This window comes from Lineus longissimus, chromosome 14, assembly GCF_910592395.1.
Source record: "Lineus longissimus chromosome 14, tnLinLong1.2, whole genome shotgun sequence".
Lineage (NCBI taxonomy): Eukaryota > Metazoa > Nemertea > Pilidiophora > Heteronemertea > Lineidae > Lineus > Lineus longissimus.
This window is the reverse complement of record NC_088321.1, coordinates 12,883,746-12,910,772: the sequence shown is the minus strand read 5'-3', so window position 1 is coordinate 12,910,772 and position 27,027 is coordinate 12,883,746. Positions and strand designations below refer to the sequence as shown.

The following is a 27,027-nucleotide window of genomic DNA, read 5'->3' as shown; positions in this document are numbered from 1 at the left end:
TGATCCATCGCCGCACTGCCGGTTCTCGACTAAGAAAGTTATAGTCCCGCGAAGAACTCGTCATCGGCAGTCGGAGTAAAACGGGCAAGAGATAAAGTAGAGTGAACGGAGCCATCGCAACCCTTACGGTTTACAAAGAAGGAATTTTATTTTTCATACGCGGCGCAAATTGGGCATTTGTAACGAGGAAGTGAAGACTAGCTAATCGAGATGACGCGGATACGGCACAATATAGGTCTGCTGGGTTTGGTTTTAATGTGTCTCACGCTACTGGTGCTGACCGAAGGTAGGATAGCATTTACTCTTTTTCCTAGCATTTACTCTTTAGGATAACATTTACTCTTTCTGGGTTATTAAGTTTATTCGCCACTTTAAGCCTATCGACAGCTAATACCCCTTTGATAAGACAGTAGAACAATGGGAATTTAGGCCTAGGTACGAGCGGGCTTTGTTTAAAGACAACAGACCTTGTATTGGCGCAGGCCTGAAATTTTTTTACTGTTGTTGCTGGCTGAAGGTAGGACAGCATCTACTCTACTTCACCTTTCAGGTTCGTTAAGTTTATGTCCCTTTTGCCGGTGTAGGCGTATCTACCCCATGGCGGCTGCTTTGTGGGGGCCAGTGTTATCAAGACTTAGACCGTGTGTTGGGCTAGGGCCGAATTCTTTGACTGTGAGGTGAGGGGCAAACTGACGTACTGTTAGTTTAATTGACGTTGATCCAAATACATTTTTTTGACGGGTTAAATTAATAAAATTCGTGTTTCTGCTGTTTTGGTAAACACTGAATCTTAAATCTGTCATCTGTTGAGAAAACTTTGTGCGCGAACCGAACCAATAAATACCAAAAATGATGATGCAATCAGTTGGCAAATCCGTCCTTAAAGCTACACTTAAAGCGAGGTGGTTGAATGCTATCATTTCACTCTTTGAACACTCCAGTTGACCACAGGGCGCGTGTTGTCTAATCAACGAAGATAACATGAAGCTGGGTGATAATGGTTCGTTACAGAAGTAGTGTGTACATTTTGCGGCGCCTCAAGGTACAGTTGGGAAAGTTTTCTTGAGAGGTTTGAGAGCTTGTTCACGTACGCAAGGCCCGCCCCCTCACAGTGCCTCTAGTTGGCGATCTAACTGTCTCTAACCCACAGTGGAAAATTGAGAGGGTTAGTTGGTTCACAACCAAATGAGATCATTCATGGAGCATTGAAGGGCCCATAAACTACGACTTACACACAGAACCATCATTGAATCTATGATGGCGAATGGTAGACCCACTGATAACCCTTGGTCGATCCATTGATGGGAGTTCCACCATAGCCCCAACGACGGTGAGACCCATAAATATGAAGGGTGTCTACAAAACCAAGACCCAAGACCCAAGACCCAAGACCTACAAAACCAAGACCCCCAACCTACAAAACCAAGACCTACAAAACCAAGACCCATCAACATCTTGGGTCTTGGGTCTTGGTTTTGTAGGTCTTGGGTCTTGGGTCTTGGGTCTTGGTTTTGTAGACACCCTAAATATGAACGTATGCAGCAACGCACGAACCAATTTTCGTAAAAGTCTACAGAATTCTGGAAAATAAGAATATCTAATAAAAGTTCTTTGATGGCCCGTCGAAAAATGTATAACGGATTCCATCCATAGATCAATGGCGATGATGAGCCCGTGGAAGATATGACCATGGTTTCCATCCTTTAATCTATGATGGGGATTCTCCATCATGAATGGGCCTATCGATGGTACATTTATGATTAATCCCCGTCATAGATCCATGCATTGACATTTTTGCCTGTGTTAGGATATGTGCGAATGTGTGTACAGCACTGTACATTATCCAATGTATAGGCACTATGTCAAAGTTACAGTGGGAAAAGTCGTTCCCTATCCCATAGGCACCGTTCCTTACTCTCCTCGGAACCTTCCCTAAATCGTCTTGAGTGATCTACGTGTAGGAAATGGTTGCATTATGGAGCTGTAGTACATTCGTACATTTTAACGAATACATCAGGAGCACACACGAGTTCTCTAGCGCTGTCTCGATCTCAAGCCTAATAACCATTGGCCCAATAACCTTTTATCATTCTCAAGTAGTGAGTCGTCTCATTTCTTTTTTATGGCATAATAGCGGGTATTATAGCCACCCCAGCTATAGCCCCACACGTTTGCCAACGCCACAGACTCTATACCTGGGTAAGTTGTAAATGGGGAGGTCAGGGATTCATTTAGGTACGGTGCAAATAACTAATTCATGTTAACATTTTGCCAATAAACAGTTTACTTCTGATATCTATACGTACTTAGTACTTAGTAATAAACCGATCAAATAATTGGCATGCCTCAGCACATCAGAAAGAAGTCTTTGCCTGGGAAGAGGAATTTGCCTCCTGGGATATCGGTATGCAGGTAAAGGGTTAACCATACGCACCACCATTTTGGCTAGAACTTGAAATCCTAAAGCAATTAGAACTCTAACTTTCAAAATAAAGTGAATGTCAATTTCAAGAGTGGGCGTCTGTTCTTTGTTTTCCAGAGAATGAACCCCCACTCTTGAAATTTGCACTCACTTCAATTGGAAGGATTTCTAAGGATTGCTTTAGGATTGCGTGTAATCAACTCTTAAATGACCTGCATTATCACAGGTCAAGCCAGCAGACCTCGTTAGAAACATGTATAATGATTATCGTGTAATCTAGGTAAGATTCTTAAACGATTCTTACTAGACTTAAAATTTTATTGAATTTCCTGTGCATTTGCATGGATGTTTGTAATAAGAATATTGTAAGGTTAGAGTTATAAAGATATAACTCAGTTTGGTGTTCATTTGCAATGACACTTGTTACAACATTCCTAGTTAAGTTCTTAACTAAGAATATTCCAAGAACCTTGAACGAATGAACAAGACATGTACACAAGATATACGGTAATTCTGCAACGAACTTGCATGCAAATGTACACAAAACTGAACAAGACCTTAACTAAGAATTGCATAAGAATCATTTATGGATTTTCGACTTGGGTTGATATCTCAGCCACAGTAAGCAGTTCTTGGAATTTTCAGACTTTCTATGAGCATGATTAATAGAACTTTCTGTATTTGTCGTACACAACTTCTAATTTATAGTCGAAATGACTAATCAGTTCTAATCTAAGGCCGTGTTCACAGGATATCATATTTTTTAGGGGATTTCCCAATCTGGTCGAGTGCGACTGCAATGTTTACAAATATTCCAGGCGTCATATAAAAGATCTACTTTATTTTATTTCAAGTGAAAGAATCTGATGATATGAACTGAGTGCTTGCATCCAAGATGTCAACCTGGGGTACACCGTTCGTAATTATTGGTGGTCAAAGAAAAAAAAGAGCAGTTATACGGCCAGAGACCTCGATTAGCCAGCGTGTACATTCTGTGTACATTTTAATGAACATAGGTTGGTGAAAAAAGTACACCAAGGGTGCTTTAATTCCCACCATATTTTACATGTGTTATGAAGAGGCTTTTATCAAAATAATATTAAAAATTCAAAACATTTCAATACCGATTGCCTGAGAAAAATAGATTTGTTTACAGGATTGCCATCAAATCGTCACTCGCGGACTGATATGGGCCTATTACAAGTTCTAAACTGGCCACAATATTTCCTTAAAATAATTATCAAAAAGTATATCCCTGTTATGGCCTGGCTCTTTAGATTAAGAATCCACCAAAGATTGAAGAATAAATCCACTTTCACCCATCACAGTCATGTATTTACCACAGCTTCACAGTTCAGTACGGACTATGTGCCACACTTCCACCTGTGGATGAATACATGTCTCTGCCCATACGCAATGCTGTAGTGTTGTTATCATGTATACATGTTCGAATTAGCTAGAACTTGGGATTCGTAGTATTTGTCTATCTGTCCATACAGCGGAATTGTTGAAATTTACATTCAGTACATATTGACACTGTTTGAAACTATCAAATAAAATTACAAATGTCAAGTATTCAAGTAACAGACTTTTATCCTCACAAGAGAAGGATTGCCAAACAAAAGTAGATTAATCTGACTGGCTACAGTACTCGTGACCCCATATGAAAACTAAGAAGAAAAATTACTATAAATGTCATATTACTGCATTAAATATTGCAGGAAACGTACATGGTATTACGGGATTTTTAAAATATCTACATGTCGCAATATCCGCCCCCATTTCCATAAGTGTAGTGGTTGATTCCTGGAAAGTGCTATGCCTATCAGAATGCAAGAGGTCGTTTTGAGCGTGACGTCATTAGAACGCGAGTCAATTAGAGCAGGCGGTAATCTTGAATGATAAATCATAGCACATCATCCTGAGATTTAGAGCTTTTCAAGATCAGCCCTACGTCATTAACAAAAGTACGGGCATTTCAATGCATGCCATGACCTTCTTGTTTCATTTATTCACATTTCGCACCAATACAAATGTGACCCGCTCTACCAAAACTAGGCGCTTGTCGCATCTGAACTTGACAGGTTGATACGGACTAGTTGTTCATTTCCCTATTGTAGACCTTTTGTGAAATGTGACCAAATCAGTTTGTAATAGATTTCACAAAAGGTCTACAATAGGGAAATGAACAACTAGTCCGTATCAACCTGTCGAGTTCAGATGCGACAAGCGCCTAGTTTTGGTAGAGCGAGTCACAAATATACGAATTATTCGAGTATATCAAAAGTGTTGGAAGTACACGATAATGAAGCAAGCGGGAAATGTTGGCAAAAATCAAGGCAAAATTGTGACCCGTCACAGCAAAATCAGGCGCATGTCGCTCTGAGCTTGGCAGGTTGAGACGGACTGTTTGTTCATTTCTCTATTGTCTGCCTTTTGTGAAATACGAGCACACCTATTTCTTCCATTATCTCCTGGTGTCATTTAGGATCATCTTCTGTGCGACATGCGCCTGGTTTTGCTGTAACGGGTCACAATTGGTCGTCCAATTAAGAAAACAAGATTGACCTTCATCTGAAAGATGAGTTAAAACATCCCTGATTAAACTGAGTGGATATTGCTCTCGAATTGGAGGAAATATTACTTGAGCCTTGACCCCATTATTTAGCTCGCATTCTCAATTGCGCATGCTCAACCGGATGCATTTGGCATCAGCGGCTTTTTGTGGATCTGCTTAACATTTATGCGCCCAAGCTAGCAATTTTTGAGTTTGATCTCTGACAGGCACCCACTCCTTCGCACTGAGATACACGTCAAGGCGAACCCTTCGGCCTTTTTCCATCTATGCGGGAATAGGGTTGGCATATCCGGGAAATCCGACCTCGAACCGAGACAGGTCCTCCGGAAATGTGGTGCTGATTCCCCAGCATGTCCTGCACTGGGTGTTATTGAAAAGTCACGCATGGTCTCTCTGGCTGTCTGTATAAAATGCTGAGATAGGGTAAAACATGAAAACTATTACACTGGCCCAAGTTGTCGCGAGACACCCAATTTTAACAATAACGGACTGCATTTCACTTTGGGATGCCATCTTGGATTATGGGATGTCACATTTTGGCTATATTTCAGCCAACAACGTCTTTCTCCCGTATTGTTTTTGCAGAACAATGCCTCGAACCTCGAATGTGTACAGAACGTGCATGCTTGTCATTTTGGGCAAATAATTGCTTTCGAAAGGTGTTGCAAAAATATCCAGACTAAAAAATAAGCAGCACGCTCCAAAGGCATTTTTTTTACCCAAAAGTGTGTATGCATACCTCCCATGCTATTTCCTTGAAAGCGTCGGGGTAGTGAAGTGCAAAAATCAATTGCAAGAAAGAGAAATCATGGCTGCCGGTCACAAACCCTTAATCAGGCAGCAGATACATGCACTTAACTCGTTAGTTCTGTTCTGAAATGCTGTATTGTGAAAATAATTGCATAGATAGAGCCAAACTCAAACCGGAAAGACTAAGAGGGTCACTAGGTCGTTCTAGTTAGTACATAGACCTTTTGGACTAAAAATCGATACACTTCTATACAAGTAACAGTCATTATTGGTAGTACTTTAGTGCCTTTACGTAATGATGCATTATAGCTCTTCTATTATCACCAGTATCAATAATTACCGATCTTTTAACCCGACTTACACTTTCAAGTTATTACAACAAATCTCGCCACTTTTTTGAAAGACAAAGTGATTGAATAAGGTTTGCAAAAAAATCAAACGCCCGGTCAGGCCAACTACTTTATTTAGTTCCGATTGACCCTGTGTTTAGGCATACGCATACAATTAATAGATTAATCGTCAAAAGTGTAGGCACACGTTTAGAAGTTTAAAATGTCCTAGGATAAAATGTCCGGGAACAAAGGATTCTATTATGCGCTGAGCTAGTGACGGTCATTGCCTCTATAGAACCATATGCCATAATCTGTCAGAATACAATAGGCCCGGACACTTTTTCTAGGGGGACACTTTTTACTTTTACACCGGCCCAACCAGGCGGTTGGAAAAGCAGTTCGAAGAGCCTCATATAATAAAGGCAAAAGTGTCCATGCATGGATCATTGAACTGCCAATTGATTGATCCATGATGATTTTCACAGATCGTGTTTTACAACTGGATCGCATCATAGATTCTATGATGGTCCATGATAGATAAACTGATGGACCGAGGACGATCCGGTGATGGGAGTTCCATCATAGGCCCACTGACGTAGGGTAATAAAAATGAACGTATGCAGCAGAGTACAAACCCATTTGAGTAACAATCTTCAGAATTCTGGAAATACATGTATGTATAATTCAGCAATTCTCATATAAATTCTTTGATGGTCAGACAAAAAATTATAATGGATTCCATCAATGGATCAATGATGGGTCAATGGTAGATACGTGGTTTTAAAGGAACAATAAAATTTCGAATGAGACGTACATTGTACCACCAATAAAAGTTCCTTGTATCTGGTATCTGGTGTCTCTGTCTGGAAAAGCAAAAAACTCCACCCAGTTATAAACATGACAAGCTTGCCTGGACTTTACCTCTGCCTGGTCGAAGACGGAGTCACTAGGCCATTACCCAGTTGGCGCCTAACTGTAGTGGAACGTAAAAAAACTCATCCAGCTATGGAGGAGGATCTACTTGCTGGATAATAACATTCCCAAGTGCAAAACCAACGCTGAATACGAAGAAGGTTGCAAAAACTTAATACTATTCGTGCCTTAAACCTTCAGTCGCCGTTGATTGTATGGGATTGTTTTTGGTACATGTACGTGATCTGACTATGAGTGAAATACTATGAAAATACGAAGGCCATCTTGGTAACGGCACACCGCACCATTTATGTGAACACTTGTGTCTTCCCATGTCGAATTTGATATGTCTAATCAGATTATGTGACTAGCCAGTTCCATTGCATATTATATGTTAGACTGTGTACGCGATACTGGCAAAATGACTGTGATATCTTCCTTCCTTTCAGTTTGAAAGTTTGGCCACAAATGATATGCATTCCTCCCTCGTACATGTAAAAATCTAGATAAGCCAGACACTCAGTTTCAAACGCGATCCTACTAGATTTTCCCCTGCACCAAGATTTACGACAGAAATTCTGGCCCGCAGACACCAATGTCGAGGGAAAAGTGTGGGGAACACAGCTTGACCTTGGACGCCAAGCCGCTTAATCTCCACCACAGGACTGAAGTTATTATAGTTTTAGGCAGGTTGAATGCCGAAGGTTCAAACGCAACCGATCATTGCCTATACACACATTCAGGAAAACGCCGCTTCTCTAAAAACATTGTAACTGCCTATGCTTTTATCAACTAGAAGGGTAGACATTTACACTTTTATTGTCTGAAAGTATCTTTTTTCAGTTAAGCGCCATAGACTTAACGCTAGGAAGTTAAAGCCAAATAAGAAACTAACTTGTTTTGAAGAACCAGGCCTAGTTGTCGTTACGTTAGTGATTACAGGTGATCCAGGAAAATAGAAATGCAGTAATACACAATGCCGTAATGTAGTTATCATGCACACGAATTTGCTGAAACTTTTTTATAGTATTTGTATATCTTTCGACACAACGCCAATGCTGAAATTTAATGTAGTATGTGTTAACGCGATTGGAAATTCAAGTTACATATGACAAATTTTGAATAATTGGCCTAGGCCTTGAAGGAGGCCATGGCGTCGCGGCACCCTTGGCAAAGTTATTGCACCAATTGTAAATTGTCCTCCACTTCTTATAACACGGAGTCTCAGCTATGATGACCTCATTTTGACATATTTTAGTGTCAATGTTAAATTGGAGAAGAAAAAAAACACTGATAATTGCGACGAGACTTAAATGTTGTAAAAGAGGGAAGAAGGTCCACCACACCGGGATGTGGTTTGATAAAGCTCATTTCCCGAACGAGTTCTTCCTAAATTATGCTTTTTTTATTGATGTGTCAAAAACACTTTAAACTTGTCTGCGTAATTGAACAACGTGTCGAGAAAATGAACAGCTGAAATTATTGTAGGTGTCGTTTTGTCATATTGCGGTTTTTATTGCGAGCATTTGGGACTCCATTTCAAAAGGGTTTGATTACCTTTTTCTTAAATACATACAATGTACCAATATGACTACATCTACCAGGTGACACAAAAAAAAGATACCTTGGAAGTCCAAAAATGTAATTTGAATGTTATGCCTCATGTAGCTGATATCAATGCATTTTGTCTCCAGTTGGTTTGAAATTATGACCTGCATTTGCTTTGATCACCCTGGAGAATCAATTCCCAGACTTCTGAGAATCGGTCAGGGTTTCTAACTTTCCAAGCTAGCTTTTCCTGGGAAAGGAAAAGTGTTTCAATACTGTTGGAAAATTGCATTGTTGGAGTCTTCCAACGGAATAATGTTGCGTCTATCGTGTAATAAGGTTCTTCAAGCATGAATTGCATCACAGCTGGAGAAACATGCACTGTCCTTAGTATCTTCTTTTCTTTTTTTTTATTTAATCAAACGTATGTCATTAAATGGAACTTTTGCTAGGAACATTCTGGCAAATTACACCACCATGCTCCTTTACAATTAATTGACCTATAATATTAAAACATCACATACATTTGATTTTTTTTGGTATTGAAAAAAGATAACCCCCCCCCCCCCCCCATCCCCAGACTAAATTTTACAGTAAGTATTGAATTGGTTCCCTGTCCTTGGTATCATTTTTTATATCATTATTATCATATTATCCTTGACAGGCCTTTGATATTTTTCCGGTTTTCATTTTTCATATACATCTTATCTCCGATTAGTTATGTTAATGCTAGACTTTTCACTTTTAGTCCAAATGATCTTACAGTGCCATTGTACCCCACGGACTGTTCCCTAATTAGTCCAATTCAATTATAAGCATACGATCTTGTTACGAGTTATTAGACTTGTTTATGATGTCTCAAATTATAAGACGTCTGTAGCATAACTGAATTAAGACGTATTCATTTCAACTTTTATCTTTGTACATAATGTTTATGACACGTTAATGAGGAATGACACCTTACCTATGTAATTATTCACCCATATTGTAAAATCTAGGCTTATCACTCCAGATATGTACACACAGGAGACATTGCTCTTTATAAATGATTTCCGTTACAAGTTTTATCTCAAAATGGTAAACTTAAAATTGGATGGAATCCCTAATGGCTGGTATCACATTTATAGAGGAGACATGGCAGGTTTATATAAAATCCATCTATGATTTTTTTCTGCTTGTGATAAAAAATGAAATAAACAAATGAATATGTACATGTAAATTGCTTTTTATCAATGATTTCTGTTACTAGTTTTATCTCAAGATGGTAAACTTAAAATTGGATGGAATCCCTAATGGCTGGTATCACATTTATAGAGGAGACATGGCAGGTTTATATAAAATCCATCTATGACTTTTTTCTGCTTGTGATAAAAAATGAAATAAACAAATAAATGTGTACATATAAATTGCTTTTTATCAATGATTTTTGTTACTAGTTTTATCTTAAGATGGTAAATTTAAAATTGGATGGAATTCCTAATGGCTGGTATCACATTTATAGAGGAGACATAGCAGGTTTATATCAAATCAATCTATGACTTTTTCTGCTTGTGATAAAAAATGAAATAAACAAATGAATATGTACATGTAAATTGCTTTTTATCAATGATTTCTGTTACCAGTTTTATCTTAAGATGGTAAATTTAAAATTGGATGGAATCCCTAATGGCTGGTATCACATTTATAGAGGAGACATAGCAGGTTTATATCAAATCAATCTATGACTTTTTCTGTTTGTGATAAAAAATGAAATAAACAAATAAATGTGTACATTGTATATGTAAATTGTGGGATGTCGAAAAGTCTGTACAATGATATGGCGATAAATGCCTGTATAAAATTTAGAAAAACTGAGTACGAATGGATATCAAAGTACCACGTACAAGTATTTTCACTCATGGGCTGAGATAACTATTAACTGTTTAGTGGTATACTATGATCAAATGCTTAAAAAGCCATATTATTCCTAAATACCGCCTAGAATTTTAGTTATTTGGATTGCAAGCATCATCTTTGGCTTTTTGATTTTGAATGATATCAACTAACATAATTAAGATCGATTTTGATATAGCAACTCCTTTTCTCGATTTTACGGGGCCTGAAAGATATTCTCTCACACAGGCAGTAAACGAGCCCGCGTATTGAGTCATATTCTGGCATGTCTCACGAAAACGCTAATAAAACAATTTAGAATCATTGGAACTTTTTCGAATTATTCACTTATACACTTTTGTAAAAGTTGATGAAAATCCCAGCATTGATTTTTTAAATCACAAAAAGATGTATGTATACAGAATGTACACGGACCCTATGGCAGATTTCCCTCATCGAGGATTCGCCAAGACTCTTTAAAGGAGGTTACAATTACCCCACTTTGCTTCATGTAATACGTAAATTCCACGGTTTACATACCACAACTAACAACTAACAGGTAACATTGTATAAATTTTACTTCAAACAAACTGATTCAATTAACGTAATAAGCTATTAACCTTAAATGTTTGATTTTCAACCACGTTTATAATATCACTGATATGCGTCAATAAATGTCATACCATACGTCATTATCTATGCCGGAAGTGACCGGGGCATGAGTGTCATTACTTGGTTAATCAGTTCTAACTTTATGATTCTTGACAATATTGACTGTGACATTTCCCTTGGTGAGGATTTAGTAATAGAATATGGAATAACATGTTTGATTAAACCGGAGCACTGGAAGCAATAAAGTTGGTCCAGTCGACGACCTGTGTCATACACTCTTAGAAAATTTTCGAACAACTTTAAATGTGTAATTACTGGTGGTCCAGGAAAATAGCAATTCATTAAAACACAATGCCGTACTGCAATTATATGTAGCATGCATGCAATTTCGCTGAAACTTGGTATCTATATAGTAGCTGTATATCTGTATATTCTCACCGGCAATGCTGAAATTTGTATTAACTACATATTAACGCAATTTGGAAATTTCCAAATTTAATTACAAATTTCCAATTTTCAACGAACGGTGTAGGCCTTTAACTGATCTGCGCCGGACTTTTAAACAGGAACTGATAAGGTACATTTTCGCTGCTCGAGAAAATGTAAATAGTAGGCTGAACCATCTGCTTTAACTGAGATTAAACCATGCAGCTTTCTCCAGTTTGACGCTTTCAGCAGGCAGGAACGAGTAAGAAATATGATCATTTCAGTATGTACGTCATGGTCAGATCCATCCGGCAACAGCCAATCATGATGGTCTGTAGCATCCTTTTTTGAAGACCAACATTATCTAACAAGATACTACCTTACTACCCCCGGAGCGTACTCGTAAACACTATTACCACTGTTTACAGTTCACTAAAATGGCTATGCTTCCATGATGCGATCGATCTTCTTAGTACATGTACATCATTCCCACCTTCGCTGATTGAAACGAATCGCCTGTAACACTTCTTCCTTGCCTGAACTACAGCAGGCATGGTAGGCCCAATGTTCTATCCAGGAAATGGTCGGAACATCTATATATCAATGTGCACCTTCACTTCCCCAGAAAGTTCGTTCGAAAATGTTACCGGACGAGCTCTTACAGGAGCATGTCCATAGTTACTGGTCAGTACATTCTTAGACAAAAAATGTTTTTGAGCTTCTGAAAAGACTTTGGAGGTTCTTCGGCCAACTCAAATATGCACCCCGTAGATGTTTCTTTTGGTAAAATTAGGTATTTTCGAGATTGTCGCTGAAAAACCTGTACGGGGTATATATTTATGTTGGCCGAAAAACCAGTAGATGTTTTTCAAAAGCTGAAAACCACCTTAAAGAGTGTGGGTTAAGTTTATATTGGCCTATTATAAATATGATGTCAAGGTTCGTTTTTTTTTTAACCCGCCGCTGGTTCATGTTATTGGCTTCGACTGATGATACGTTTCACAGCGATATTGGCCTATTATAAATATGATGTCAAGGTTCGTTTTGTTGGAACCCGCCGCTGATTCATGTTATCGGCTTCAACTGATGATACGTTTCACAGCATGAATGTTTTTTTCGGCCGTATTGCTCAGTAACAGTAATGATTACCTTCAGACAAGATTCACGAGGCACTTTATTGAGCCGTGCAATGCCAAACGAGCGATTTCTGTGGCCGCGACCTGCGACGATTGTATCCATCGCAGGTCGTAGCGTTGAAAATCGCCAGTTTGCGCGGCGCTTTACTAGAAATTTGCGACAGTATCATCGATCAAATCCAGCGTTAGACGTGTATGTAATGACGCTGGCAGTTGCAATTTTATGTCTCGTCAGTAAAATCACTGCCTGTTTACGGCGGGTACACCATTCTGTTCAGTCGGTCTATGACTAAGGCTTCCTTCGCTCGCCACCAATATGAAGCCCTGAGGATAAAAGGATACGAATTAATTTAGACAAATTCCAATTTCGCCACATTGCGTCATGATTGTTCAATTTTCTTAGACCGATCGGGAATGACTCTGATCCGAAATTGATTCTGAGTTAATCCTCTGATGTAAGAAATTTAATAAGGATATTTTTCTCTTTTAAATGCTTGAGACGGTACGAGCCGTAGATCATTAGTAAGTGGTGGTTTACTGGTGCAGCAATAACCCTTTACGGCTACGGTCGCGCCTGATTCATGTTACAGACGGAACATTACGCTAATTCGCAGTTAAAAGAATCGAGGCCAAGGCCGATTCAGGGTACGTTGTCTCCAAACAAAGCCCGCTCACGCCTAGGCCTAAATTCCCATTGTTCAACAGTCTTATCAAAGGGTCATCAGCGAAATGTTGATAACAACGACCACCACTGACAAAGCAGCTTTCATGGGGGTCGGACGATAGGCCAACTAAACCGACAAGGGAAAATAAACGTATTACCTACGGAGGAAAGTTTAATGATTTTGACTATAAGACCATACAGGCCAGAACAGCGAGTGAATGAGTTGTCTGGGGTCGAAGCTCTTGTTGTTGCCGAGGTAGGCTATACCTGATGCTCAGAGCCGACAAGTTTTTCACATTTATTATTGATATTGCCAAAACGCGGGCCTTGGATAATAATAACAATAATAATAAATAACATTTCATATAGCGCCCTTTCCATTGAAAATTAACCGATGTTCAGAAGTGCTTGCTCAAGAAGTCACATCCCCGCTCAAACAATAGTCAAACATTGAAGTGTCGTTTGAAGAGGAATGTCTTGAGTGAAGTCCTGAAACTGTCGATTTTATCGGCAGTTCTTATGCTTATCGGCAGAGCGTTCCACTTTCGGGAATCAGTGTCACAAATCCCCTTCCACTGAATGTTATCGCAATCTTGGTCTGGGCACCAAGTCATATGCTGATTCTGAACGCGAGTGCTCCAGCTTAAAGTACGGCGTCGCTAGATTGGAAATATACTGGGGGCAAGCCCATTCAGTATTTGTACACTATCAGCCGAACCTTGAATTGAATGCGCTCACGCACTGGTCGCCACTGTAACCTAAGCAAAACAGGGATGATGAATAATGATAGCGAGTGGGAAGTTCTCTGATCGTGTCTGAGTAGACGGCCGATCAGATTCGCATCAAGTGGCAGATCGACTTCCATTCGAATCTCTCTGCGTAGATTGATACCATGATAAGTCTTACGAGTCTTGCTCGAACCATCTTTTTCATATTCATCAAGTATTATTCCTCTCTTTTGCGTCTGATGCGAATGCGGTATATCCCGCAGATTAAGCGTTACCACTAGAATGTCATGCTCATCAGCGGTGAGATACGATGTATCAATAAAAATGCAATATGTGACTCGCTCTACCAAAACTAGGCGCTTGTCGCATCTGAACTTGACAGGTTGATACGGACTTGTTGTTCATTTCCCTATTGTAGACCTTTTGTGAAATGTGACCAAATCAGTTTGTAATAGATTTCACAAAATGTCTACAATAGGGAAATGAACAACAAGTCCGTATCAACCTGTCGAGTTCAGATGCGACAAGCGCCTAGTTTTGGTAGAGCGAGTCACATATATGGTGTTGGTATCAAATTCCGTAATATCAGTAGGACTTGTTTATAGTTGTTTGACAGGACAGGACAGATACGCGTACGGATCCTACACGTAACTTTTTTTTGTTATCTTCATTGATTGCCTTGCGTTCTCATCACTCCACAGTTAACGTTATTGCAACTTATGTTATTGAAATTAATTAATTTTTATACGACAATTATGAAACAAGTAAAAAAAATTAAAGTAGGTCAAGTCTCAAGGTCAATGAATTACCCGAAGCACTTACTTTATATTGCACTCTCCTTCTCTCTTATTAAGTAACAAACTTTCTTTAACACTCCAACTAATCCAAAACAACAATGACGATAATGCACTGACTGCACAATACGGTGTCTGTAGTCCTACATACTGATATGTTAATATCTACTCTCTTAAAAAATCATTGCTGAGTGATCTTATAAATAATAATTAAATAATAAATTTGGTATGTATGTATGCATATGTATGTATCTCATTGCCAGAAAATCAATCAAAAGTGTCATTCTAAGCTGGGATCCATATACTAGTCATCCCACGTGACTGGCAATAATAACCGTTGTCTTATAATTTCGGATTAATGATGTCAAAAACGCAAGATTTTCGTGTTCTGTGATATTTTGCTTGACGCTAATCTTACAATGCGTATTCCTATTATAGCAGCGTAACCCGCGATGACTGTGTAGGGTTTTCTTTGTAACGAGCTCTCCGGGTGGGTAGGGGGGGAGGCTTTTGTGAAAATGAACAGATAATCTCTCGTTTGCTAATAACAAAAACAAATTGCAAGAGCTTTGCGTCCTCACCATGCCTATAAGAAGAGGCAAAAGTTTATGCGTTGCTGATTATGCCATTGTCTTCGATCATGTGTCAATTGTCCGGGTACTAGTAGTCCCTTTTTGACAGCTGATGAAAACTTGTCAAAAATTGTCATGTTCAAATAGTCCGCGAGACGTTGTCTGCAGGTGTCACAGGTTTATATACGTGTCGTTACTAACTCTGGTTACTCCGCTGAGAAGTAATTAGGCCAATTTAATCGCTGAATCCAAGAACGTGGTAGACGGGTACACGAATATGTAAAATAGAATCAAGACAGTACATCTCTTGTATGCCTTGTATATTTTAGGAAGTGACTACTTGGCAAGCCCGGCTTACCAAACAGAGACTTTTTCTTGTCCTGAATGGAGAGCCGAACTCATTAATATTAAAGTAAAGTCTAGTCCAGCTCGCCAACAGGGTAGATTTTTTACCTGTTTGGCAAGCCCGGCTGGCCGAACAGGGTGGCTTTTTAGTGCTGTTTGGCAAGCGGCTCTCCAAACAGGACAAAAAAAGATGCCTGTTCGGCGAGCGGCTTGCCAAATAGACCCGGCCGTATATTTTATAGTATCTTGTACACTGGCTTGTATTCGCATGCAGTTAGAGTTATGATGCCAGGCATTCTGAGATTCAGGTTTATGATACTCCTGCCTCGTTTGAAATATCGAGAGGCGGAGTATATTGATAACCACTAGTTATGTCAGGATTTATGCCATGATGGCTAGAACCACTTAGTACCATTAGGGGAATCATTCTATCAAGCTGCCACATGTTAACAGCAGTGGTTCATTGTCGTTTGCCTACATCCCGGGACGCTTATTACGGCACTGCCATAAAACCTAGAACAGTGAATGCTTCGTCCCTAGCAAAAGATGTAGAGAGCGTAGTGGATCGAACCTATCTTAATGGGCCACCAAAAAAACCACTGGCACCCCACGTTTGAAGAGATTTATATGCAAGTTCAATAATGGTTCACCTTAGAATCGAGGGCTGCTAAATTTGATGGAAGGGTACGATAAAAAAAGTATGTAAGCGAGTGTTTATTCAGAGACTGGTTTAATAAACTGGCATTATTACCGTCATTCTGCACCAGTGGTTTTCAATATACTCCGCCTCCCGATATTTCAAATCTTGTGTATGACGCAGGAATATCAAAAAGCTGTATCTCAGGATGTATTACCGTGGACTTTCATCCTTTCATTAAGTACCATAATGGAAGCTTATTAAAATGGCGCCTGAAAATAAAAAAGAAAGCAAAAAGCCAACAGAGTATAAGTGTAGCGAATGTGGTCACGTAGGAGACTCCTGTGACGTCGGCGACACCGTGGCGACCAATTTACCGTTGAATCGCGGTTATTTGAAATCCAGCAGCTAAGAAATCGTAAAGTGGATAAAGATTGGCACATACTTCATTACCTAATTACAATAATATTAGGTTTGATGTGGTTGCCGTGAACACTGAAATGGCGGACCCGCTCAAATGTAATGAGTAAATTGGTACAATGAATCACATCAACTAAATCATAATGACTGTTTTTCTTAATTCTTTGTGATGTTTGCTCGCCAGTATAATTTATATTTCACTTTAAGTGTCATGACTTAGCGTGTGTATCTCATCATAATTATATCAATCACGCGTACACCGGATTCGATCAAATCTCAGCCTGATAACACTTACTGTTCGTGATTGATGCCACCCATTTGAAAACCAGCGAGACGAAAACACTTGAGACTTCAAGAAGATTTAAAGGTTTGATAAGATTGAAAACAACGAGAAAAACAAAGTTGTTATGCTATTTGATATTATGATAGCAATTTCAAAATATTGATCATGATCCTGGGTAGCAACAGAGAGTTGACTTCAGCCAATGGTTTAAATGTCCTTATTGGTATCAAGGTTTACCAAGAATACATACTAACAGAGTAAATCGCGCCAATAAACCCATATTAGCTTAAGGCCAATGATTCAGTCGAACCATATTGATTGGTTAAAATCCCGAAATTACAGCATAATTATTGGTACAAGTTTTCTGCATAAAATTTCCAGAATAAGCATAAAAATAACGTTGCTATGAATAACCGAAATTTCACTATCGTCGGCAAGAAAAGAATCGAGGAGTATTAACCCATGAAGTTCGACGCGATTTTTTTATTTATCCACCCGATATTCATAAACATTACGGCAGTTCTGGAGTTCAAAGTTTTCTTTCCAGAAACAAAACAACAGTCGGGTTAGAAATAGTGATTGCTCCCCATTTCGTTGGTTTTGTTTCCTTGCTCAAAGCCCAGCTGTCCAGGAAGCCTTTTCTTTTGTATGGCGACGATTCCCCATACAGACATTCGAGGTATTCCATCGCCAGTCTTGCCATTACCCCGGCAATGTTCCCAAGTGCCAGACTAATCAGTTTGTCGACGCATAAAAGGGTAGGATCGAACCCTTCAGATAATTGAAAATACTCTGTCGTTCTATTAACAGCGTCTTGGTAAAACAAAAGCAATATGCAACAGTTGTTTCATCTATAATTCATTTGGGGCTTGGGGCAATAGGAGTGTCCTTCAGTCTGGTAAAACCACGTGCCTATCCCAGCGAGATCTCGTGATATGCTGCTGGTCGATCGCCCCGTCAACGTACTAGTTACAATCCATGTGTCAGGAATTTGCGGAAGCCATATCTCGGGACGAGGCTGGAGTTTACTTGTTCTGTAAGCAAACACAGGCCATCAGTCAAATATCGACATCCTCGGTCACAATGCATCATAATTCATCCTGGCACAAATACAAGGATTGGTATTGCAATACACACATTGAACACCGTGTCGGTTTTTACACCAGAAACGTCATCAAAAACAGTAAAGCCAATTTAATCACTTTAACCAAGTTCATATAGAAACGTTACCGGTGTATCAGAATTAAATGTCCCTCTGGTTCCTTCTGAGTTGTATACTATGGTGACAGGTTAGGTTATGGTTCAATAGAGACGCTGTATACCACGGATTTAGAACAAAGGGATTCCATATAACCCAGTTTCATTAACAAAAACCTGGTTTTCTTCCATGAAGCTAAGTTTCGAAAGAAGAAAATCTGGTTTTCTTCCATAAAACTAGGTTTTCTTAGTTGATTTTGACGAGGTCGAGCATGTGGCAGTTGCTGATCATAATAAGCATCCTAACCAAGAAATCTGCTGTCCGTCCCGCCCCCGTCGTATATGAAGTGAGTCGTTTGGGTCCATGGCCTCCCTTCAGACCTGGAAGTCACGATGATTAAACTGTGCGTGCAGCAGAGTGGCGAGCCCGCGAGTTATGGCTGATCATTCATTAGACAACAAGCGAAGTCGTCTGGTTAATTGGAGCGATTTTGCATTCTTACTAACAGCTCAGCACCTGCGGGTATTTTGAGAACATCTTTCGGAAGAAAAAAGTGGATCTGCTCAGTAAGTTTTGTCACGTTTGCTTCTCAAAGCAGGGATCGAAACTTACTGTAAAGATTTCACATTCGAGGAAGTCGCTACCTGTGAACGAGATTTGGAAACGCAGTACCTGTAAACCCAAACGTTGTCGCCCCAATGAAAATTTGCTCAGTACACAATTAAATCTGCTATACACCTTTCCAGAAATGGGGCGCTGAGTGTCCGAAATAGTGATGTCATAAGGGAAAACTAGGCCTTATGGTGGAGGGACAAAGGAGATAGTCATGGTTGACCAACACACTTAAATGCCTTTGATGACGGACAAGGGGGAAAAAGTTAGTTCCAATGCAAACCAGCAATTTCGGGAAGCATGTATAGGGTCCTTGTACATTCTGTATGCATATACATTTTCGTGATTTAAAAAAATCAAAGCTGGGATTTTCATCAAACTTTACGGACGTGTAGTCCTATATCTTGTCGTCGTCATAAGTAAATTTGAAAAAGTTCCGAAAATTCTATATTTTGTTTTTTGGCGTTTTCATGAGACATGTTAGAATTTGACACGATACGCGGCCGCGTTTACTGCCTGTGAGAGAACATCTTCCGACCCCGTAAAATCAAGAAAAGGAGTTCGTATTTCAAAATCGAATTCTGGATTCTGTTACATGTAATTGATATTTTTCAAAATCAAAAAAGCCCAAAATGATGTTTGCCAACCAAATAACTAACATTCGAGGCAGTATTTAGGCATGTCAGGGCTTTTTAACCATTTTATCATCTCCCATGATACCACTTAACAGTCAATAGTGATCTCAGCCCTGAAAAGTCAATCGGCCCGGGTACGATCACACGGTGATGAGGTCGTGCAGGTGGCAGAGTGAACAGAAAAATATAGCTCTCCTCCACTTCATCGGCTGTCCCGCCGATAGAGGATTCTTGTCCGAGAATCGATCGAAGACTTATGCTGTGGTCACACTGGGGTTTTAACACGAATTGAATTCGAATTAAAACGTTGATACGTATTGGGGCGTCACACTCAATTCGGTTCATACCGATCTCATCAATCCGCATCCAGTGTGAACACACCATAAAATGAGTGTTGTTCGGATATGTGTCAGGAGATGACTGTAAGTATGTGTGGGTTTTGAACATCAACGTTAAATCAACTCTCCCGACTTTCTCAGCATTACCCTATCGGATCAATCGCTATGCATGAGGATTTGTTTGTGTTAATAGTATTCATGTTATTGTCTTAGGCTAAGAGCAAGCTTAGTTTCAGTCTCTGCTACATTATCATCACTAATGGGGATATTTACTTATTAACACATGACGGGCTATGCACTTAAAGAAATCATATCACGAAACGCTTGTAAAAAGGGGAGTTTTGAACAGACCGGTGTGACAGCGGATATAGTCCCCCTGGAGTCATAGTCCGGTAGCATTGTATTTGACCAATTAAGCAGCATGATCTATTGTACCGCTAACCCTAACCAAAACATTTAGCAATGCGGGCTATTGTTACACGGACTATCAGCCCTAGGACTACTTTCCCCGCCACACCGGTTAACACCTGGAATAAGCATCCATTGATAAATCTTTAAATCTAAAGCAAAGTTCGAGGCAACATGAACAACATGCTCGAGAAATGCAATGCACGTTTATAAAACACATTTGTTACCCAAATCACTCAAACTGTTCAGCAGGGTAATCAGTTGTTTCTGATGTCTTTTTTCCCATCCACTTGAGCTAAGCTGATGACTTAGTTGGGTCATTATGCAGGTGTATGATCGACGCGACGCATTCCCGATACCTTGTGTCGCATCAGTCGAAATACACGTAGTTGTTCTGTAAAAGGCCTTATGCCCCCGAACCAGGGACGAAGAGGACTCAGTAAGTAAGGAAAAGGGCAGGTTACCATGCTGAAGTTAGGATGAAACACGCATTGCAACATCTACGAGACGCATCTAGCTTTTGTTTACCGTATCTAGGCTGTACCGAGATAATCAACTCTTTCTTCTGAATAACAAATTATTTCGAAGTGTACATTGTTACCTCTTGCTCTTGTTCACCATCCTACCCGCATGAATATCAGTTTTAATAAAAACACATTAAATATTCAAAGCAATAGTAGGATTTCATAGCAACTTTGAAATGTTCGCCTCTTATTTTCTACCAGCGGTTCAATCATCTTCGAGGTTACGTCCTATAATTGGTAACCAAGGCACGGAACGTGATTGATATCTCAAAGCTGTCTTACTTGTAGCATGCTTTGTCGCAATCGCATTCACTGTAAATCTATTCTTTACACACCCTAAGTAAAAAGGTTGCTCAAACACCTTCTGGGGTTTTTCATTTCCTTGAAAACCTATACGGGATGCTAAATGGCTTTTCAAAAGGCTTTACCTTTAGGAAGTGACTATTTGGCAAGCCCGGCTTACCAAACAGCGACTTTTTTGCCCTAAATAGAGAGCCGAACTCATCAATATTTATAGTTGTCGAACAACTCATTATCATTCAATGGGAAAGCGGTCAACAACACTCCTGGAGTTGTAGCGAAGGACCTAAGCAATACCCAATGCATTTATTACGCTTATCAGTTAATCGCATACTCGTGTATATTCATCTCCATCAATTTTTGACAAGAACACGAGTTCAGTAAAAGAAAATGAATCGAGAGCGAGAGCGAGAAATCGGCCATTGTTAATTATGCGCATATTACGTTGTATGCAAATAATTATGACGTCACTTCTCTCTGATTGGCTAATGTACTGTACTGTAACGTCGCCGGCACGCCCAACAGGGTAGAATTTTTTACCTGTTTGGCAAGGCGGGCTTGCCAAACTAGGTCATGAGGTTTTTCATTTCTCTGAAAAACCTCTACCGGTACGGGGCGCATATTTGTGTCGGCTTAAAAATTCCAAAAGGTTTTTCTAAAGGTCAAAAACCTTTATTTCTAAGTGTCATTGTGTTTTTGATTCACATGTGTTGTCCTAGAAGTCCAAAAATGTGCAAAAATCCTACATTTCAGGGCAGCGGTGTGGTGTTTCTTGGCGCTACGCGCATTATGAGGTCTCATCTTATTGGAAGTTACATTCTGACGCGATTTTAATGACGTTTTCTCTTCGTGATAACATGCCGCGTGGCGCAGTAATTGGCTTCAGATTTGAAAAACATGATGTTTATGTTCCTGTGAATCAGTGGCCAAGACATTAGTTGCCACAGAGATGAAAGCCTACCAAACTCTTATTTCTGCACTTTTCTGGGTTAATTAACTAAATCTGAAAGATTGCAATATATTGAGGAAACATTGTGCGCGAAGCGAAACCAGTCAAAAAGAACGATAGGATTAGCGGGGCCATCCTTTAAAAAGGACACTATTACATGGTTCAGTGCCGGGTTGATGCCTCCTTTCACAAATTTACAACCATCTATATCAAACTGCGTAACTGAATTATGGGAATGATATTCGACAGATGATAACAAATATTATTGAAGAAAACCTGTCGCGAAATGCTAATATAAAGGACAGTTTTGAAATGTTCGGTAAAAACCTAAGGCGCAAATATCATAATAAAGTTCTCATTCTTAAATCCAAGCAGTTTCGAGGACACCAGATGGTGGCGCACTATTCAAATTTATTTTCATCCCACGTATAGCCTCACGATCAAAATCAGACCATCAACCATACTTGTAGTCATTACTTGCATTAAACATTCCATGGTATTTGTTACGTAAGCGGTGGTTATGTTCTATCAGAGTCTTTTAAATAAATTTATTTGAAAAAACCTTGGTTCTGTCGTCTGCATCGTGGCAGAACCGCTTGAAGCCCGAAAGTCAAGGGCTTCTCCGTCCTGCCCACGGGGGAAAAAATCCAGGTGGAAAGAAATGAACTCATCTTCTTTGGAAAACTATCTCCTTCCCTTGAATTACCATCTCTGCTATGTGTTATTTATAGAAGAAGCAAAGCCGATTCCCTGATATTCAATGATTATAAAAACAAAAGAATGGCGGCGCCTGTCGTATCGCTTAAAAGGTCAACAGTCGGTAGTGTATAACAATCCATTCGTTGATAAGAAGGCATCCAGTGATCACTGCCAGTAATCATCCATCAGTGAAAAGCGAGAGGATTTTCTATCAGAAACAGACTGTAAAATGACCCAAACGTCCCGCAACAAAACTCTACGAGATAAAGTATTTTTAGCTTTAGAAAAATCTTTAAAAGTTTGTATAAATATAATAATAATAATAATAATAATATTTATTAAATTAGAGTGCTACAATAACGAATAAAATCGTTACCTAAGCACTTTACAAAAGATAATGTTTATATAAAGACGTACAATAAGTGTGACAGAAATAGAAGAAGTAGATTTTAGTACATTATAAAAAACAATTTTTGGCATTTTTGATAAAAAACTAGACATTACTAAAAATATGCACCTCGTTAGGGTTTTTTCAATAAAAGGAAAAACCGCTAACGGTTTTTGAGGTTCTGAAAACCTTCAAGGGTTGATTACTTTCGCTGAAAAACCATCAATGGTTTTCTAAAGCTCAAAAACGCTATTTCTAGGAGTGAAGACGTGTCAATTGTCCACATACAGTGTTCACCACATGAATTATTTGGCAAAAGCTACCTTTTTTTAATTGGGAAATCCCTCAAGTTTTGTGGTTTTTTGGAGGAACTACTGAGGGGACGGAGGGTTGGGTCTGTGAGACCTCAGAGAACGAATATTCTAAAGTAAAACATGAATGACTTTGTGTAACAGTAAACTTGGTACACCCAGAAGACAGCTAAACTCCACTTAACCACTACATTTCACTTCATTGGGTGCTCTGTCTTAATATTTAGCTCATGTTAGATATACCGGTGTAGTCAGACAAACGCCTCCTGATTTCTAAGCGTCGAGAGAAGAGAGAGTAGAGCAATCATATTTTTGAGCGTGTCCCCCGCCGAAAGTTGCACTAGAAATGACCACGTCAGAAAGATTGCAACCTCAAAGTTCGACCCACGAGAATGGTCGAGACACGAGGATAATTGATATGCAATACCCGACAAGTTTTCCTCCGTCGCGTGCTTTCAGGTAACTAACCATGCTCGGAGGCGACGAGAAAAACATTGCCGTTCTCCGACCACGTCGAACGCTTCAAGTTTTAGCCATTTCAGAAAGCGTTCCAACCGGAAGTTTTTTGAAAAATATGCGCCAAACAAGATTGAGAACTCCCACGTATTTGTATTTATGGATCCAATGCCAGATTGATTCTTTTGTCCGATTTGAGTAATACGTCACCACTCTAAGTGCACTTCCGTAATGTTCGTGTTATATCATAACTGATTGCTACACTAACTCAGACATTACCTTCTAGACATGTCTGTTGAATATTCACGACACTCGAAATGGATATTTCCATTTATAAAAACAGTTAAATTTGGCGAGAAAATGTATGTGACAGATTTGCAGATTTGCATGAAACAGTGTCTGAAAATAGTCTCGTTGTGTCAGATGGCCAGAAATAGATGGCTTTAATGAGCCGTTCAGTCTAGTGGTTAATACCAAGCAATATGACACGGTTTTGATCCCGCGGAGAACCCAGGAGTGCATTTCTGGATGACCTGGCGTGGCTTCCAAGTAACTCAAAACCCAACCCAACAAGTTTGATGCTCAATATGATATAGATTAATCAGATAGATTTATAATGAGTAGAGAGTCTGACATGAGACTCAAAGCCGTGGTCCCTTGTACCTCAGTGTCTGTGCCAGGGCAAATAAAATATTACACTTAGATCGACAGTAGCCTAAGTGGACACCACACCTTCGGAAAATCAGGATTACGGAGATTAGGAATTGGCCCCTGGCGTATTGATTTGGACCATATATGACCTTGACTCTTGACTTTTGACCTGTTTTAGTGTTTCCAGTTTTAGTAATGTATTCTCAGTGTAGCTTTTTCAAAAGTCCTCTTTTCAGAAGTCACGGTCCTGCTGGAAGCCAATTTTGTGTGAAAAACCAAGATATCTGATGCCCAAGTTGTCCCTTCAAATTCTGACAACAACGAATCTTCCTCTTTTCATTTTAGGTGCCAGCATTCGACATAAACGATTACCGGGGAAGTATCCATGGTCTAGTTACCGATGGATGGGTTCAGACAGATCACCAAGGATGGATGATGAAGAGTGGGTTGCAAGTGGTAGGTACACGGTCCTGGTTAATTGGTAGACCGTCGAATGCAAAGTTCTTACGTGTGGGTTACACATAGTAATTCAGTACGCGAGACTAGGTTGTATAGTAAAAAGTGAATGTGAATTTCTGATACATGGTCTCAGTCACCAGTATGGACGTGTTTTTCATTAAAAAATACATACTTTTATGAATTATGAATTTCTTCTCTATAAAAGGAAATTAATGATGAAGTTTCAGTTCAGTAGCCTAAATATTGTGATCTCAGGGGTCCAATTAACTCGTCGCGGCCGAAAAGTCGTTTCACGAGTCAAAAATGGTCGAAAATTCCCCCTAAAAACTTCAAAGAAATCCAACCAGTAGTCCGCATCACACTGCATAGCTGGGCGATTCTTAATGAACTTTTCTTTTTCATTTCGTGCTTAGGCCCAAGATTGCCAAGACGTCCAGAAGTACCAAGACCAGATCAGGTGGGTGGGCCAATCACGACAAGGGCCAGTCCAGATGTCGTCAACCCACAGGCCGACGAAATGGACCAGAACCCATTTTTCTCAGATTGGTAGTTCTGACCGGAAGTGACCTCAAGTCCACAGTCGTCCACTGCAGACTGCCGGGAAGTTCATATCAGAAGATAAATACTGGGTACATGCTCCTCGCATGGACAGGATTGTTTATGTTTATCACTTGGTTTGGGGCATTGTTGCGCCTTGATGACGTCAGAGGAGACTATTATAATATGCAAAATAGCTATGACGCAACGACCTCTCAGACGCTGACTTTGATTTTGTTCCGGCCGATTATTTTGTTTACATCGATCAGTTGTTATATTGTACGGGCCAGGTTCCCATGGTTCTTGTTTTTTTCGCTTCTAATATTTTAAATCACACTTCTACTTCGCAGTAGGTGATTTTTCAAAACTGCTAGTATTATGTATCATGGGATGTCAAAAATAAGTGTCCCTATTTTGACATTTAAAAAAGAATGTTAACATGTTCTTTTATCTTTTCAAACACACTTGCATAGATTTAAAGCTTAGGTGTTTTTTTATATCATAGTTCGTTGTTAACTGCTCATAAGACAATGCAGTTTGATATAAACGAATGGGCTATTTCGCTCCACACCAAACATTGAAAACTTATGAATTAATTTGAGGGGTAAGAAAATATTTGTATGGTGTTGAACCACGATAAACATCTATCTTCTCTTTATTGTTTAAATGAAAAATCGTAATTTTGCGATTTCAAAATGAACCGACAGAATAAAAACGTCACTGAGCTTTGATAACATGTTCAAGATATTTCTCGAATGCTTCTAACAAGAGTTTCAAAATAGGGACATCCTATTGCGACACCCCGAACGTGGATTTGAAAACAGGACTAACAAAAACGTTTTTATTGAACTAATCGACCACCTCGTGTAATATATACTGTATTTATATCAAGTAAGTTTTTTATTGGCAAATTTTGACTGCACCATAATGGTATCGCCATTTAATTGAGGAAAATTTATTGGATCAAGCAAATGAACAAAAGCCACGGGAACCTGGCCCATGATAATATATATGTAGAAACAGGATGGATGTAATACCATGGTAACAGGACAAATTTCAACCTAACAAATCTGGTAGACGCGAGTGAAGCGGGAAGTGAAGTAAACTGTTAACTGATCGTAATTATTAATGAAATCGCGGCTATTCTCCGCGGGTATTCTGCAGTTGATTCCTCCAAATGTAATATTTTTATGTTGAATAAAGTTATACGATATACAACTACATCTACATGTGAATTATTTCAAAAACTAATTGGAACTTCTCGGAAAGGGAAATCCAGTTACAACTGAGAACCAGCTGTTGGGCAAAGGACAGCACCAATTGGCAAAGGCTATGTTCAGCGGTGGAGTTATAGGGGAGAACATCCCCAAGAAGTCTCGGAAATTGCGTTTTTCATGCTGATTTGAGCCCTTTTCCGACAAAGGGTGATGATCGATCGATCGAATGAGCAATTGATTTTGTCTGTCAGTATGGTCAACACGCCTTCGTTCCACGATATGGCTCTCAACATTATTGCCATCGAATCTCAATA

The 27,027-nt window shown here is 39.4% G+C and overlaps 1 protein-coding gene across 1 annotated transcript; it reads left to right on the top strand.

Moving 5' to 3' along the window:
- Positions 1 to 55: 55 nt before the first annotated feature.
- On the top strand, positions 56 to 26,714 carry LOC135498759 (uncharacterized). Its single transcript, XM_064789164.1, has 3 exons — positions 56 to 286; positions 24,846 to 24,956; positions 25,373 to 26,714. The coding sequence occupies exons 1-3, from the start codon at positions 211 to 213 to the stop codon at positions 25,507 to 25,509; spliced, it is 324 nt and encodes a 107-aa protein (XP_064645234.1). The 5' UTR covers positions 56 to 210; the 3' UTR covers positions 25,510 to 26,714.
- The last annotated feature ends 313 nt before the right edge of the window (positions 26,715 to 27,027 follow it).

What these genes read in the sequence shown, in the direction of transcription:
- LOC135498759 (XM_064789164.1), top strand. Translation starts at nt 211, where the DNA reads ATGACGCGGATACGGCACAATATAGGTCTGCTGGGTTTGGTTTTAATG. An exon ending in GCTACTGGTGCTGACCGAAG is followed by an intron (nt 287 to 24,845) that starts GTAGGATAGCAT and finishes TTTTCATTTTAG; the next exon opens with GTGCCAGCATTCGACATAAA. An exon ending in TGAAGAGTGGGTTGCAAGTG is followed by an intron (nt 24,957 to 25,372) that starts GTAGGTACACGG and finishes TTTCGTGCTTAG; the next exon opens with GCCCAAGATTGCCAAGACGT.